Here is a 17,986-nt window from a genome sequence, read left to right on the forward strand (position 1 = left end):
CTGGCAAGGAACTCCCGCGTCCGCGTGGAGCTTCAGTGCATGTGCCAAAGGGAGAAGCAGCTGGGGAATGTGCTGTGCTTCCTCCACCACCATGAGGAAGAGCTGAGCCAAAATCAGGACCCCAGCCTGCTACAGACTCTCTGCACTGACTCCTACCTGGATGTGGAGAGAACTGTCACCTGGTTCACCGTACAGGTGGCAGCAATCTGGAAGACCACCCACCACGCGCACGCCTACAGCCTGAAGGTGCTGCCTTCCAGACGCTCCTGCAAGCTCCAGCTGACAGAAGCCTACAGCGGGGAAAAAGTCCTCGTCGAGCTGCTGTTCGGGGTGCAGCAAGAATACTCGGACATCTACCTGACCAGCCAGAACACAGACGCCGGCTTTACGCCCAGCACAACATGGCCACAGAGCTGTGCTGTGGCAGAAAAGAAGTTCTTCCAGCACACGGCCAGGAGTACCGGACAGGACAGCTCCCACCTGCACTGCCTGACGTTGCTTGCCAGCATCTTAGTGGGCATGGGCTTTTCCACCTATGTCATCAAGACTCTTGTCCTCCACAGTTTGGTCATCATCCCTTTGAAGAAGTGGCGCAGGAAGTATTTCCTGAATCGGATGGAGAATCTCCTGCGGTACCTGCGCTTCTGCCTGGATGAGAAATGCCTGAACCACTTCTTCCTTGGCAGCAAGTCGGTGCACAGCACGATTGTCCTGCCGCAGTCCTTCCGATCCGCCAAGCCGCTCAACCTCTTCCAGCACCTGGAGGAGGACCTGGACGCCCACTCCATAGCGCTGCGTGAGTTCAGGGAGCTGAGAGATCGCTACATCAGACTGCTGCTGTTCGGACGCTGAGAGAGACCTTTGTCCGAACCCTTCTCTTGTTTTGGCTGCAAGCTCACATCCTGTGAGCAATAAGACTCTGAGACCTATTTAGGAGGCCAGAGGTGGCTGTTTCCTTGTGGCAGTCAGTGTCACGTTGGAGAGAGCTTACCAGTGGAAGATCCGGCCTGTGACCAAATGACTCCATCTTGGTATGGGAGATCTGGGGATGGAACCATTGTATCTTGTGAAGGCAAGATGCAAACAGATGCTTCCCTGCTCCCTCTGACGACCATCTCTACTGAAGATCAACATCTGAACTACGAGTCATGCTGGAAACCCAGTGGTGACTAATTCTCTCTTGCTTTCTACAAAGACTCTTTGCTTTTATTTCCTATCTCTTTTCTATCACCCGACTTCCCTTCCCCATTTCCCTAAACAACAACAACTTTTAATAAACTCTTATAAACTATATATCCTGTTGTGTCTCAATCTCGCCGTCGTGTGTACGTATATTGAAAGAATATAGAGGCCACTAAGATGGTCAGGGTGCTGGAGCAGCTCTCCTGTGAGAAATGGTTGAGGGAACTGGGCTTGTTTAGCTTAGAGAAGGCTCTGGGGAGATCTCGTTGTGGCCTTGCAGTACTTGAAGGGAGCGTATACAGAGGAGGAATTGCTGTGTCACGGTGTTATCTAGATCAATCTATGTCTGTGACGGGGAGGGGCAGTAGGCTCCTGTTCCCCCTGGCTCCCAGCGTATAGGAAGGGAAAATAAGAAAGGGGTAGGGAGATGGGAGCTGGACTCAAGGAAACAAACAGAGAAGTGGCAACGATCTAAGGAGGAAAACTTATTATTTTACTAATTACAATCTAATGGAAATTGAGGCTAATAAGCCAAGTAAAATAAAAGGGAAAGAGAGAGAGAGGTTTTCCGAAGACCGAGAAGCCTACTTTGAAACTGAAGGTGCCACGGCTTGGAAGCACACCCAGACTCGCTACCAGGCAGTTTGAGAGAGAGACAGCATCACTTCCGTGATGTGTTTCCCTCTCTGACTGTGAGACCCTCTGGGACATGTACTTGTTCTCTGTGCTCTATATGATGTTATGATGTGGAATACCAATAGAAAAATGTACAAAACCATGACATTGTGAGGGTGGGCAGTGATAGGACAAGGGGGAATGGCTTTAAATTCAGACAGGGAAAGTTTAGGTTGGATCTTAGGAGGAAGTTTTTCACTCAGAGGCTGGTGACGCACTGGAACGGGTTGCCCAAGGAGGCTGTGGATGCCCCATCCCTGCAGGCATTCAAGGCCAGGCTGGATGTGGCTCTGGGCAGCCTGGGCTGCTGGTTGGTGACCCTGCACACAGCAGGGGGTTGGGACTGGATGAGCACTGTGGACCTTTGCAACCCCGGCCATTTCATGATTGTATGATGGGTGACATAAATCGCTGTCTGATTATTGTTGCAATATGCTTCTTTTCATGTGCTCTTAACCAAATACTGCTGGTGTTGCCCTGGGTGTCCTGTTTGGGGTCGTATCCTGGTAGATGCTTTACGAATACAAATGGTGCATAAAGGCCTGTATAGTTCATTAGGACCAGATCTCATGTCCATCGATAGCAGTATTATATAGAAATAATATACCTTTACATATATAAAAATGATAGACCTTTCAGAAGGGTATATAAATGCAGCACAGTGGACAAACATATATTACTCTGTCCACCTGTTTGACAAAAATGTATATATTATTTTATACCCTGAAGCAGGGGTTTTAATATTCCTTCAACAATATTTTGATATAATCATCAATGACTATAACTGCTCTGCTCTGGATCTTCTTGTCATCTTTCTAAATGTCTGCTCCATTTTTTCATCATGTTGGACCAAAAATATAGCGTGGTGATGAACTACACAGGTCTGTTTTGTGCTGTAGATGCTTAGCCCTGGAAGTTTATCAGTAAATAAGAGAGATGAAAAATCCACTTTAGAGAGAGGATTAGGTAAAAAATTCAGCTTCTTGAAAGTAATCTGAGAGGTACTACTGACGTATTCGCCAATTAACCTGACTTATCCCAGGACTTCAACTGTCCCGGGGAGAGAGACACAAACATGGATGCCATCATGTCTTCTCTCAATATATTGCTCTGTCACACACCTTATATGCCATCCTAAATCCCGCGCAGACACGTACACCCGCTACGCAAAACCCGATGCACGCGAGAGAACCTATACACACACCTACCTAAACCCGCAGCCCACTAACTCTTAACCTACAGGCCTAACTCAGCTATTCTAGAACACTCCATCTACTCAGAACTACTGTATGCACTCATAAATCCTCGCAAAGACAACTTAGCACCCCAACATACTACAGAACTCTGTGATCAGTGGGAGGTTGGCACAGGTTTGCTGTTAAAAATGGCACTTTCTGCCCTTCTGTGTCCATGGGCTCCTGAAGGATTTGTAAATCCTTGTGCTAAAGGTGGATGAGGCTTGCACATCTCCTGCCACCTGATTATTACCTGTGCAGATGGAACATATCTCTGGGTTCTGCCTGCAGGTAGCAAGGACAGAGCAATCCCACATGGACAGGGACTTGCCAAGGTATAGCTGAAAGCAGGTGGTAGATAAGATGAATTGCCTTCCAGCAATTTGCAACCAGAACGAGGAGAAATTTCATATGATAGTGAGCTGCAGTTCCTCCTATCAAACCTGACCTGGTGCTAAGCCTTCTAACAGCTATTGTCTCGGACCATTTAGAAGAGAGAGTCCCATTCAGCATTTCCTGTCCCTGCTGTTACCTGGAGGCTTTTTGCTGTGCTCTCACTGCTCCTTTCCATGCTGATCTTTGGGATGCTGCATTGCTGTAGCATCACTGAGGAGCAGTTAGAGAATCACAGAATCATCATCATAGACTCATAGGATGGCTGGGGCTGAACAGTACCACAATGATCATCTAATTCCATCGCTGGTGGCACCGCAAAGATGAAAGGAAGAGGCTTTGTGTTATAGGAGCATTGCCATGCAGTGCTGATTGCCTATAGGGTTTCAAGCAAGGAAACACCAAAATAATAGATCAGAGCACCCATGATTTTGTGTTGTGTTCACGACAGTATTTGGCCCCTTATTTGCTATGGTGAGTTTCATTTGCTGGAAACCTTCATCTCTCTTTTAAATGATCATTCTTTGGTTTGAATCAAGCTTTAAATGGGAGTCAGTGAATGCGCTCCTGGATTTCTGTATGTGTTTGCCCGGTGGGATAGGTTGTAGTTAAGTGAAATGCATGGTGTAAGCAAAGAGAAATTGCTGTATGCAAACCATAATTTTTGCGTACTTACTGTTTGGAGTGCTGATGAAAGGGATGTATCACAGCATTTTTATCATGTCGGCTGCTCTCCCTGTCTCACTGCCTGAAGGGTGGCAAAGGGCCCCTTTCATCTGGAGGATTATGAGGCCATCATGGTAAACAGCAACACCTGGTTGGGTTGACATTGTTGGAGCTTTCATCTTTTGTTCGAAGTTTTGAAGTGTTCCTTGTGGTTCTTTTGTTCCCCGAGTCATGACTTGATGTTTAGCGAGATCAGGGAGGAGCAGCTTCTTGCTGGAGTCATTAATGTGGATGGGGAGGGGAGAAGACAGTGGCCAGCTGAGTGCTTCCAGAGTCCCAAGGTTGGGGATGGCCCTACAGGTTTGGAGCTCAGTTCTGGCTGCACAGAGGGTGCCTGGATCTCTGCTTCTGCTGCTTTCACCCCAACAAATGCTCCTTAAGAATGAAATGCAACATGCCGCTTGGCTTCATACCTCTTAATCCCAGAACAGGAGTCCATCCACAAGCGGATGAGAGAAACTGACAACAAAGGACTTAGCAAAGAGACACTGACAGAGTCAGTGGGCAGTGCTGCCAGTTTCTGCCTGCACTTGTAACCAACCACCCAGCCTTGCCACCATCACACTGGCTTCCTGAGCTCATTCATTTACTCTGGGGGGTGCCTGCAGGGCCTGGAGCGTGCAGGAGTGGAACGGGAGGCTGTCCATGAGGCACTGTGCTCGGGGGGATTTCCCTGGCTGGACCATTGCATGTTCTCTGCCTTGCAGCCTCTGAATGCAGACAGAGCCGGATCCTGGTGGGCGAATGCCAAAGAAATCTCTTAGTTGGTAGCCGAGTCTCATACTTGCCTTTATGATATTCTTTTAACATCAAAGTAAGATTCATATATAAAGCAGAGCACCCAAGAATATATCTCTAGTAATGGTGACAGTGAAATGTCATTTTTGGATGGAATGTTTTTATTTCCCTTCCTTTTTAGTCTCACCTTTTTTAGTTTTCTATCCACTGATTTTGCCCAGAATTTCCAACCTGTGGAAATATATTCCCGTGTTTATTTAGCACTGCTGCTTTTCCTGCGCTAGCAGTATGGATTTAGACATTGGCTCATCCTTTATGCAGTTCAGAGAATGACTTCAGGAAAAGTCCTAATCCAGCAAAGGTGGATTCTTCAATAAGGAAAAATACAGCTCAGATTGCAAGAATAAAGATGGAATGGGTCTTTGCTGTGTTCTGCCTCTTCCAAGCATGTAAGATTTTTCACTCAGGGGTGGTGACCCCAGCACTTGCTCTTGTTGAACCTCATCCCATTGGCCCCAGCCTATTGATCAGCCTGTCCTGGTCTCTCTGTGGGGCCTGTTTACCCTAAGGCAGATCAGCACTTCCTAACAACTTGCTGTCATGTGCAAAATTATTGAGGGTGCACTGGATAGATGCATAATGCAAGGGGCTTTGACTGGTTTGCCTACAGAGGAACCCACATTGGTGATTCTCTGAGCAGCAGCAGCAAAGCCTCACATGTGGAGGCTGACCAGATTGCAGAAGGGGAACAGGATACAAACAGTTTGAGGAGCTGCTTCACTGACATTTCCAACACTGTTTTGGTAAAGGCCTTCGCTAAGCACAGTGACCTGAGATAAGCACAGAGTCAAGTTTAACATGCCTGAGAGGAGGATCTGGAGAGGAGGATGTCAGAAGTGCTCCAGTGTTACCATGATGACTGGCTTCCCACTTGCCCCCCATTGTAGTTGCACTGCTTGGCACTGGAAGGCACCAGCCTGGAGCTCCGGCTGCAAGGCTCCGCCAAATGCAGGAAACAACAGACACCCAGAGACTGGTGAAGTACAGAAATCTGAATGCTGAATTCAGATTCAGGAAAGAATAGGTCCTGTTTCACTGGGTTACACAGCTTCTGTTGGTTAATAATATTTATTGATATCCTTGTTACCGGAAACAGAGAAGAAGAGCGATTATCTTCTGTGGAGAAACCTACACTAGGGAACCTGCTGTAGCAGGGGATTTGGTCTAGGGGATCTCGTGAGGTTCAAATGACTTCCAACCCTGTTGATCTGGGATCTCCCCTGGCTTCAGGAGGTGACTCTGGCCTTACCTCCCAGAAGTCAATACAGCCATGGCTGGGAGCCTTGTGCTGCAGGCAGCAAGGTATGCAGGTGAAGCACAGCTGGTCTGACAGCTGCCATCACGCTCCTGTCCTACAGGGCTGTCTCCTTACCTACCAGACCACTCTGTGCCTGCAGGGCTGCCTTGGTTCAACACCCACAGGCTCCCAGCCAAGCCTTTCTCTGTTGGCCTTTGAGAAATATTCCTGCCTCGTGCACATGTGATTTTGCAACATGGGGTAGACAGCAGTTGCTCCTGCTGTTTTCTCTACAGCATAAGCTCACCCAAAGGAGCCAGAGCCCATGCAGCTGAAGAGGCTGCTGCACATGTGGGCATCCTAATCATCATTGTTAGAGCCCCTTTGAGCTGCTTGGATCGAGCCATCTGGCCTTTTGCTCAGAGGACGTTCAGACCACCGGTGGCTGAGGGAGCAATCAGCAAAGGGCTGTGTGATGTCAGGTGCTGAGACTTTGACATGACCGGCACTGATCTTCAGCTTTGTTCCCTCTGTGGCATTTCAGCACTAAAATGAGTTTCTGCATATGCTGCAAATTCTTATGTTTCCTCAGGAGCAGTAGTTTTGATTTTCCATTTCTGTCCAAATGATTTTCCAGGGACAGTGTGTTTGGAACATAACCTGTGGGGTGGCACATGAGGAGCACAGCATCCATGGGAAATACCACCCCATTTTATTTTAAAGAAAGGCCCGGGCAGCTCCCACCTGCTTAGTAAAGAGCGTCCCCAGGAGCTCTGTCCAGAGATATGCCTCCAAATTGAGGCAGTGCCGTGGCTCAGTGGCCATGTGCCCACCCTGGGCAGCTGAGAAGGGTGGAGTCGGGCAGCCCATTTGTGACATCAGCAGGAATGCATTGCATGACAATGCAGGGGATGGGTTTAGGGCCACAGGCAGGCAGCGCTGCTGCATTTTTGACCTGGGCCAATGGTGAGTGCAGCAGCAGGGGAAGGTCGGGCTGGACGAGGGATGTGGTGCAAACAGCGGCCCCTGTGGGAGCACCACGGGCAGTGCTTGGAACTGTCCCTGCCAGCGCTGGCCTCGGTCCCTGCTGCCACCCAGCTCCCTCGTACCCACTGCTCCTACCTGAGCACAGGGCCATGCGGCTCCTGGCCCCGCTCCCTCCCAGCCCCACTGAGCCCCTCTCTCCCATCTCTTGCAGATCATGGCTTTGGTGTTTGTTCTCGCATTGTTGGTGCGGGCGCTAAGTGTCAGTGTCAATACTGATGTGCTCATGCTCGAGAACGTGCAGCGGCGCGAGGTTGATCTGCAAAAGCACATGATACCTCCGCAGCACGAGATTGAGCAGAGGAATGAGCAGCAGAGCTGGGTGGACATGTCATCTCTGCTCTTTGCTCTGCTGCAGCACTGGAAGATCTGTTTCAGTATGGGACTGATTCTGTTGCTCTTTTGGAACATGGTGCAGTCCCTAAAAATGAAAAAGCGTGATGAAAGCAGCAGTGAAAATGACAGCTCCAGTGGCAAGGAGGAGGCATCGGGAGTGAAGGAAGAGGAAGAGGAAGAGGTGGAAAAGGAGGAACAGGAGGAACATCAGGAGGAACAGGTGGAACAGCAGGTGCAGGAGGAAGAGGAACAGGTGGAACAGGAGGAACAGCAGGTGCAGGAGGAACAGGAACGGGTGCAGGAGGAACAGGTGGAACAGGAGGAACAGCAGGTGCAGGAGGAGCAGGTGGAACAGGGCGGACAGCAGGAGCAGGTAGAACAGCAGGAGCAGGTGGAATTGGTGGAAAAGGAGGAACAGGAAGAAGAGGAGGATGACGAGGAAGAAGACTTCAAAGATTCAGCACTGACAAAATTTCTCACAAGGCGTGCCCTGGAAAAGGTGGAAGGAAGGGCCACCAGGTGCCCTATAGTGGAGGAGCTGATGAACGAGCTCGTGCAGACCTTCAGATTCATCTGGTCCAACAGCTTCTTCCCGGTGCTGCAGCCTGCCATTGGGGTGGGCAGTGCCTTTGAAGGCTGGAGTCCCCAGGAGTGGGACAATGTGTACTGCCTGCTCGTGCCCATAGAGCCTCCCCCCGGGCACACCTTCCTCCTGGAGCTGGGAGATGAAGGGCACGGGCTGGCAAGGAACTCCCGCGTCCGCGTGGAGCTTCAGTGCATGTGCCAAAGGGAGAAGCAGCTGGGGAATGTGCTGTGCTTCCTCCACCACCATGAGGAAGAGCTGAGCCAAAATCAGGACCCCAGCCTGCTACAGACTCTCTGCACTGACTCCTACCTGGATGTGGAGAGAACTGTCACCTGGTTCACCGTACAGGTGGCAGCAATCTGGAAGACCACCCACCACGCGCACGCCTACAGCCTGAAGGTGCTGCCTTCCAGACGCTCCTGCAAGCTCCAGCTGACAGAAGCCTACAGCGGGGAAAAAGTCCTCGTCGAGCTGCTGTTCGGGGTGCAGCAAGAATACTCGGACATCTACCTGACCAGCCAGAACACAGACGCCGGCTTTACGCCCAGCACAACATGGCCACAGAGCTGTGCTGTGGCAGAAAAGAAGTTCTTCCAGCACACGGCCAGGAGTACCGGACAGGACAGCTCCCACCTGCACTGCCTGACGTTGCTTGCCAGCATCTTAGTGGGCATGGGCTTTTCCACCTATGTCATCAAGACTCTTGTCCTCCACAGTTTGGTCATCATCCCTTTGAAGAAGTGGCGCAGGAAGTATTTCCTGAATCGGATGGAGAATCTCCTGCGGTACCTGCGCTTCTGCCTGGATGAGAAATGCCTGAACCACTTCTTCCTTGGCAGCAAGTCGGTGCACAGCACGATTGTCCTGCCGCAGTCCTTCCGATCCGCCAAGCCGCTCAACCTCTTCCAGCACCTGGAGGAGGACCCGGACGCCCACTCCATAGCGCTGCGTGAGTTCAGGGAGCTGAGAGATCGCTACATCAGACTGCTGCTGTTCGGACGCTGAGAGAGACCTTTGTCCGAACCCTTCTCTTGTTTTGGCTGCAAGCTCACATCCTGTGAGCAATAAGACTCTGAGACCTATTTAGGAGGCCAGAGGTGGCTGTTTCCTTGTGGCAGTCAGTGTCACGTTGGAGAGAGCTTACCAGTGGAAGATCCGGCCTGTGACCAAATGACTCCATCTTGGTATGGGAGATCTGGGGATGGAACCATTGTATCTTGTGAAGGCAAGATGCAAACAGATGCTTCCCTGCTCCCTCTGACGACCATCTCTACTGAAGATCAACATCTGAACTACGAGTCATGCTGGAAACCCAGTGGTGACTAATTCTCTCTTGCTTTCTACAAAGACTCTTTGCTTTTATTTCCTATCTCTTTTCTATCACCCGACTTCCCTTCCCCATTTCCCTAAACAACAACAACTTTTAATAAACTCTTATAAACTATATATCCTGTTGTGTCTCAATCTCGCCGTCGTGTGTACGTATATTGAAAGAATATAGAGGCCACTAAGATGGTCAGGGTGCTGGAGCAGCTCTCCTGTGAGAAATGGTTGAGGGAACTGGGCTTGTTTAGCTTAGAGAAGGCTCTGGGGAGATCTCGTTGTGGCCTTGCAGTACTTGAAGGGAGCGTATACAGAGGAGGAATTGCTGTGTCACGGTGTTATCTAGATCAATCTATGTCTGTGACGGGGAGGGGCAGTAGGCTCCTGTTCCCCCTGGCTCCCAGCGTATAGGAAGGGAAAATAAGAAAGGGGTAGGGAGATGGGAGCTGGACTCAAGGAAACAAACAGAGAAGTGGCAACGATCTAAGGAGGAAAACTTATTATTTTACTAATTACAATCTAATGGAAATTGAGGCTAATAAGCCAAGTAAAATAAAAGGGAAAGAGAGAGAGAGGTTTTCCGAAGACCGAGAAGCCTACTTTGAAACTGAAGGTGCCACGGCTTGGAAGCACACCCAGACTCGCTACCAGGCAGTTTGAGAGAGAGACAGCATCACTTCCGTGATGTGTTTCCCTCTCTGACTGTGAGACCCTCTGGGACATGTACTTGTTCTCTGTGCTCTATATGATGTTATGATGTGGAATACCAATAGAAAAATGTACAAAACCATGACATTGTGAGGGTGGGCAGTGATAGGACAAGGGGGAATGGCTTTAAATTCAGACAGGGAAAGTTTAGGTTGGATCTTAGGAGGAAGTTTTTCACTCAGAGGCTGGTGACGCACTGGAACGGGTTGCCCAAGGAGGCTGTGGATGCCCCATCCCTGCAGGCATTCAAGGCCAGGCTGGATGTGGCTCTGGGAAGCCTGGGCTGCTGGTTGGTGACCCTGCACACAGCAGGGGGTTGGGACTGGATGAGCACTGTGGACCTTTGCAACCCCGGCCATTTCATGATTGTATGATGGGTGACATAAATCGCTGTCTGATTATTGTTGCAATATGCTTCTTTTCATGTGCTCTTAACCAAATACTGCTGGTGTTGCCCTGGGTGTCCTGTTTGGGGTCGTATCCTGGTAGATGCTTTACGAATACAAATGGTGCATAAAGGCCTGTATAGTTCATTAGGACCAGATCTCATGTCCATCGATAGCAGTATTATATAGAAATAATATACCTTTACATATATAAAAATGATAGACCTTTCAGAAGGGTATATAAATGCAGCACAGTGGACAAACATATATTACTCTGTCCACCTGTTTGACAAAAATGTATATATTATTTTATACCCTGAAGCAGGGGTTTTAATATTCCTTCAACAATATTTTGATATAATCATCAATGACTATAACTGCTCTGCTCTGGATCTTCTTGTCATCTTTCTAAATGTCTGCTCCATTTTTTCATCATGTTGGACCAAAAATATAGCGTGGTGATGAACTACACAGGTCTGTTTTGTGCTGTAGATGCTTAGCCCTGGAAGTTTATCAGTAAATAAGAGAGATGAAAAATCCACTTTAGAGAGAGGATTAGGTAAAAAATTCAGCTTCTTGAAAGTAATCTGAGAGGTACTACTGACGTATTCGCCAATTAACCTGACTTATCCCAGGACTTCAACTGTCCCGGGGAGAGAGACACAAACATGGATGCCATCATGTCTTCTCTCAATATATTGCTCTGTCACACACCTTATATGCCATCCTAAATCCCGCGCAGACACGTACACCCGCTACGCAAAACCCGATGCACGCGAGAGAACCTATACACACACCTACCTAAACCCGCAGCCCACTAACTCTTAACCTACAGGCCTAACTCAGCTATTCTAGAACACTCCATCTACTCAGAACTACTGTATGCACTCATAAATCCTCGCAAAGACAACTTAGCACCCCAACATACTACAGAACTCTGTGATCAGTGGGAGGTTGGCACAGGTTTGCTGTTAAAAATGGCACTTTCTGCCCTTCTGTGTCCATGGGCTCCTGAAGGATTTGTAAATCCTTGTGCTAAAGGTGGATGAGGCTTGCACATCTCCTGCCACCTGATTATTACCTGTGCAGATGGAACATATCTCTGGGTTTTGCCTGCAGGTAGCAAGGACAGAGCAATCCCACATGGACAGGGACTTGCCAAGGTATAGCTGAAAGCAGGTGGTAGATAAGATGAATTGCCTTCCAGCAATTTGCAACCAGAACGAGGAGAAATTTCATATGATAGTGAGCTGCAGTTCCTCCTATCAAACCTGACCTGGTGCTAAGCCTTCTAACAGCTATTGTCTCGGACCATTTAGAAGAGAGAGTCCCATTCAGCATTTCCTGTCCCTGCTGTTACCTGGAGGCTTTTTGCTGTGCTCTCACTGCTCCTTTCCATGCTGATCTTTGGGATGCTGCATTGCTGTAGCATCACTGAGGAGCAGTTAGAGAATCACAGAATCATCATCATAGACTCATAGGATGGCTGGGGCTGAACAGTACCACAATGATCATCTAATTCCATCGCTGGTGGCACCGCAAAGATGAAAGGAAGAGGCTTTGTGTTATAGGAGCATTGCCATGCAGTGCTGATTGCCTATAGGGTTTCAAGCAAGGAAACACCAAAATAATAGATCAGAGCACCCATGATTTTGTGTTGTGTTCACGACAGTATTTGGCCCCTTATTTGCTATGGTGAGTTTCATTTGCTGGAAACCTTCATCTCTCTTTTAAATGATCATTCTTTGGTTTGAATCAAGCTTTAAATGGGAGTCAGTGAATGCGCTCCTGGATTTCTGTATGTGTTTGCCCGGTGGGATAGGTTGTAGTTAAGTGAAATGCATGGTGTAAGCAAAGAGAAATTGCTGTATGCAAACCATAATTTTTGCGTACTTACTGTTTGGAGTGCTGATGAAAGGGATGTATCACAGCATTTTTATCATGTCGGCTGCTCTCCCTGTCTCACTGCCTGAAGGGTGGCAAAGGGCCCCTTTCATCTGGAGGATTATGAGGCCATCATGGTAAACAGCAACACCTGGTTGGGTTGACATTGTTGGAGCTTTCATCTTTTGTTCGAAGTTTTGAAGTGTTCCTTGTGGTTCTTTTGTTCCCCGAGTCATGACTTGATGTTTAGCGAGATCAGGGAGGAGCAGCTTCTTGCTGGAGTCATTAATGTGGATGGGGAGGGGAGAAGACAGTGGCCAGCTGAGTGCTTCCAGAGTCCCAAGGTTGGGGATGGCCCTACAGGTTTGGAGCTCAGTTCTGGCTGCACAGAGGGTGCCTGGATCTCTGCTTCTGCTGCTTTCACCCCAACAAATGCTCCTTAAGAATGAAATGCAACATGCCGCTTGGCTTCATACCTCTTAATCCCAGAACAGGAGTCCATCCACAAGCGGATGAGAGAAACTGACAACAAAGGACTTAGCAAAGAGACACTGACAGAGTCAGTGGGCAGTGCTGCCAGTTTCTGCCTGCACTTGTAACCAACCACCCAGCCTTGCCACCATCACACTGGCTTCCTGAGCTCATTCATTTACTCTGGGGGGTGCCTGCAGGGCCTGGAGCGTGCAGGAGTGGAACGGGAGGCTGTCCATGAGGCACTGTGCTCGGGGGGATTTCCCTGGCTGGACCATTGCATGTTCTCTGCCTTGCAGCCTCTGAATGCAGACAGAGCCGGATCCTGGTGGGCGAATGCCAAAGAAATCTCTTAGTTGGTAGCCGAGTCTCATACTTGCCTTTATGATATTCTTTTAACATCAAAGTAAGATTCATATATAAAGCAGAGCACCCAAGAATATATCTCTAGTAATGGTGACAGTGAAATGTCATTTTTGGATGGAATGTTTTTATTTCCCTTCCTTTTTAGTCTCACCTTTTTTAGTTTTCTATCCACTGATTTTGCCCAGAATTTCCAACCTGTGGAAATATATTCCCGTGTTTATTTAGCACTGCTGCTTTTCCTGCGCTAGCAGTATGGATTTAGACATTGGCTCATCCTTTATGCAGTTCAGAGAATGACTTCAGGAAAAGTCCTAATCCAGCAAAGGTGGATTCTTCAATAAGGAAAAATACAGCTCAGATTGCAAGAATAAAGATGGAATGGGTCTTTGCTGTGTTCTGCCTCTTCCAAGCATGTAAGATTTTTCACTCAGGGGTGGTGACCCCAGCACTTGCTCTTGTTGAACCTCATCCCATTGGCCCCAGCCTATTGATCAGCCTGTCCTGGTCTCTCTGTGGGGCCTGTTTACCCTAAGGCAGATCAGCACTTCCTAACAACTTGCTGTCATGTGCAAAATTATTGAGGGTGCACTGGATAGATGCATAATGCAAGGGGCTTTGACTGGTTTGCCTACAGAGGAACCCACATTGGTGATTCTCTGAGCAGCAGCAGCAAAGCCTCACATGTGGAGGCTGACCAGATTGCAGAAGGGGAACAGGATACAAACAGTTTGAGGAGCTGCTTCACTGACATTTCCAACACTGTTTTGGTAAAGGCCTTCGCTAAGCACAGTGACCTGAGATAAGCACAGAGTCAAGTTTAACATGCCTGAGAGGAGGATCTGGAGAGGAGGATGTCAGAAGTGCTCCAGTGTTACCATGATGACTGGCTTCCCACTTGCCCCCCATTGTAGTTGCACTGCTTGGCACTGGAAGGCACCAGCCTGGAGCTCCGGCTGCAAGGCTCCGCCAAATGCAGGAAACAACAGACACCCAGAGACTGGTGAAGTACAGAAATCTGAATGCTGAATTCAGATTCAGGAAAGAATAGGTCCTGTTTCACTGGGTTACACAGCTTCTGTTGGTTAATAATATTTATTGATATCCTTGTTACCGGAAACAGAGAAGAAGAGCGATTATCTTCTGTGGAGAAACCTACACTAGGGAACCTGCTGTAGCAGGGGATTTGGTCTAGGGGATCTCGTGAGGTTCAAATGACTTCCAACCCTGTTGATCTGGGATCTCCCCTGGCTTCAGGAGGTGACTCTGGCCTTACCTCCCAGAAGTCAATACAGCCATGGCTGGGAGCCTTGTGCTGCAGGCAGCAAGGTATGCAGGTGAAGCACAGCTGGTCTGACAGCTGCCATCACGCTCCTGTCCTACAGGGCTGTCTCCTTACCTACCAGACCACTCTGTGCCTGCAGGGCTGCCTTGGTTCAACACCCACAGGCTCCCAGCCAAGCCTTTCTCTGTTGGCCTTTGAGAAATATTCCTGCCTCGTGCACATGTGATTTTGCAACATGGGGTAGACAGCAGTTGCTCCTGCTGTTTTCTCTACAGCATAAGCTCACCCAAAGGAGCCAGAGCCCATGCAGCTGAAGAGGCTGCTGCACATGTGGGCATCCTAATCATCATTGTTAGAGCCCCTTTGAGCTGCTTGGATCGAGCCATCTGGCCTTTTGCTCAGAGGACGTTCAGACCACCGGTGGCTGAGGGAGCAATCAGCAAAGGGCTGTGTGATGTCAGGTGCTGAGACTTTGACATGACCGGCACTGATCTTCAGCTTTGTTCCCTCTGTGGCATTTCAGCACTAAAATGAGTTTCTGCATATGCTGCAAATTCTTATGTTTCCTCAGGAGCAGTAGTTTTGATTTTCCATTTCTGTCCAAATGATTTTCCAGGGACAGTGTGTTTGGAACATAACCTGTGGGGTGGCACATGAGGAGCACAGCATCCATGGGAAATACCACCCCATTTTATTTTAAAGAAAGGCCCGGGCAGCTCCCACCTGCTTAGTAAAGAGCGTCCCCAGGAGCTCTGTCCAGAGATATGCCTCCAAATTGAGGCAGTGCCGTGGCTCAGTGGCCATGTGCCCACCCTGGGCAGCTGAGAAGGGTGGAGTCGGGCAGCCCATTTGTGACATCAGCAGGAATGCATTGCATGACAATGCAGGGGATGGGTTTAGGGCCACAGGCAGGCAGCGCTGCTGCATTTTTGACCTGGGCCAATGGTGAGTGCAGCAGCAGGGGAAGGTCGGGCTGGACGAGGGATGTGGTGCAAACAGCGGCCCCTGTGGGAGCACCACGGGCAGTGCTTGGAACTGTCCCTGCCAGCGCTGGCCTCGGTCCCTGCTGCCACCCAGCTCCCTCGTACCCACTGCTCCTACCTGAGCACAGGGCCATGCGGCTCCTGGCCCCGCTCCCTCCCAGCCCCACTGAGCCCCTCTCTCCCATCTCTTGCAGATCATGGCTTTGGTGTTTGTTCTCGCATTGTTGGTGCGGGCGCTAAGTGTCAGTGTCAATACTGATGTGCTCATGCTCGAGAACGTGCAGCGGCGCGAGGTTGATCTGCAAAAGCACATGATACCTCCGCAGCACGAGATTGAGCAGAGGAATGAGCAGCAGAGCTGGGTGGACATGTCATCTCTGCTCTTTGCTCTGCTGCAGCACTGGAAGATCTGTTTCAGTATGGGACTGATTCTGTTGCTCTTTTGGAACATGGTGCAGTCCCTAAAAATGAAAAAGCGTGATGAAAGCAGCAGTGAAAATGACAGCTCCAGTGGCAAGGAGGAGGCATCGGGAGTGAAGGAAGAGGAAGAGGTGGAAAAGGAGGAACAGGAGGAACATCAGGAGGAACAGGTGGAACAGCAGGTGCAGGAGGAAGAGGAACAGGTGGAACAGGAGGAACAGCAGGTGCAGGAGGAACAGGAACGGGTGCAGGAGGAACAGGTGGAACAGGAGGAACAGCAGGTGCAGGAGGAGCAGGTGGAACAGGGCGGACAGCAGGAGCAGGTAGAACAGCAGGAGCAGGTGGAATTGGTGGAAAAGGAGGAACAGGAAGAAGAGGAGGATGACGAGGAAGAAGACTTCAAAGATTCAGCACTGACAAAATTTCTCACAAGGCGTGCCCTGGAAAAGGTGGAAGGAAGGGCCACCAGGTGCCCTATAGTGGAGGAGCTGATGAACGAGCTCGTGCAGACCTTCAGATTCATCTGGTCCAACAGCTTCTTCCCGGTGCTGCAGCCTGCCATTGGGGTGGGCAGTGCCTTTGAAGGCTGGAGTCCCCAGGAGTGGGACAATGTGTACTGCCTGCTCGTGCCCATAGAGCCTCCCCCCGGGCACACCTTCCTCCTGGAGCTGGGAGATGAAGGGCACGGGCTGGCAAGGAACTCCCGCGTCCGCGTGGAGCTTCAGTGCATGTGCCAAAGGGAGAAGCAGCTGGGGAATGTGCTGTGCTTCCTCCACCACCATGAGGAAGAGCTGAGCCAAAATCAGGACCCCAGCCTGCTACAGACTCTCTGCACTGACTCCTACCTGGATGTGGAGAGAACTGTCACCTGGTTCACCGTACAGGTGGCAGCAATCTGGAAGACCACCCACCACGCGCACGCCTACAGCCTGAAGGTGCTGCCTTCCAGACGCTCCTGCAAGCTCCAGCTGACAGAAGCCTACAGCGGGGAAAAAGTCCTCGTCGAGCTGCTGTTCGGGGTGCAGCAAGAATACTCGGACATCTACCTGACCAGCCAGAACACAGACGCCGGCTTTACGCCCAGCACAACATGGCCACAGAGCTGTGCTGTGGCAGAAAAGAAGTTCTTCCAGCACACGGCCAGGAGTACCGGACAGGACAGCTCCCACCTGCACTGCCTGACGTTGCTTGCCAGCATCTTAGTGGGCATGGGCTTTTCCACCTATGTCATCAAGACTCTTGTCCTCCACACTTTGGCCATCATCCCTTTGAAGAAGTGGCGCAGGAAATATTTCCTGAATCGGATGGAGAATCTCCTGCGGTACCTGCGCTTCTGCCTGGATGAGAAATGCCTGAACCACTTCTTCCTTGGCAGCAAGTCGGTGCACAGCACGATTGTCCTGCCGCAGTCCTTCCGATCCGCCAAGCCGCTCAACCTCTTCCAGCACCTGGAGGAGGACCCGGACGCCCACTCCATAGCGCTGCGTGAGTTCAGGGAGCTGAGAGATCGCTACATCAGACTGCTGCTGTTCGGACGCTGAGAGAGACCTTTGTCCGAACCCTTCTCTTGTTTTGGCTGCAAGCTCACATCCTGTGAGCAATAAGACTCTGAGACCTATTTAGGAGGCCAGAGGTGGCTGTTTCCTTGTGGCAGTCAGTGTCACGTTGGAGAGAGCTTACCAGTGGAAGATCCGGCCTGTGACCAAATGACTCCATCTTGGTATGGGAGATCTGGGGATGGAACCATTGTATCTTGTGAAGGCAAGATGCAAACAGATGCTTCCCTGCTCCCTCTGACGACCATCTCTACTAAAGATCAACATCTGAACTACGAGTCATGCTGGAAACCCAGTGGTGACTAATTCTCTCTTGCTTTCTACAAAGACTCTTTGCTTTTATTTCCTATCTCTTTTCTATCACCCGACTTCCCTTCCCCATTTCCCTAAACAAC

General features: G+C 49.8%; 1 protein-coding gene across 1 annotated transcript; it reads left to right on the forward strand.

Annotated features, from left to right (window-relative positions):
* The first annotated feature begins 519 nt into the window (after nt 1-519).
* On the forward strand, nt 520-17,594 carry LOC146759256 (inositol 1,4,5-trisphosphate receptor-interacting protein-like 1). Its single transcript, XM_085510335.1, has 4 exons — nt 520-632; nt 8,872-8,997; nt 16,106-16,166; nt 16,395-17,594. The coding sequence occupies exons 1-4, from the start codon at nt 520-522 to the stop codon at nt 17,574-17,576; spliced, it is 1,482 nt and encodes a 493-aa protein (XP_085366461.1). The 3' UTR covers nt 17,577-17,594.
* Nucleotides 17,595-17,986: the final 392 nt, after the last annotated feature.

The sequence above is a fragment of the Coturnix japonica genome, chromosome 10 (genome assembly GCF_054131305.1).
Source record: "Coturnix japonica strain WE chromosome 10, WE-NBRP24, whole genome shotgun sequence".
In the NCBI taxonomy this organism is placed as follows: Eukaryota; Metazoa; Chordata; class Aves; order Galliformes; family Phasianidae; genus Coturnix; species Coturnix japonica.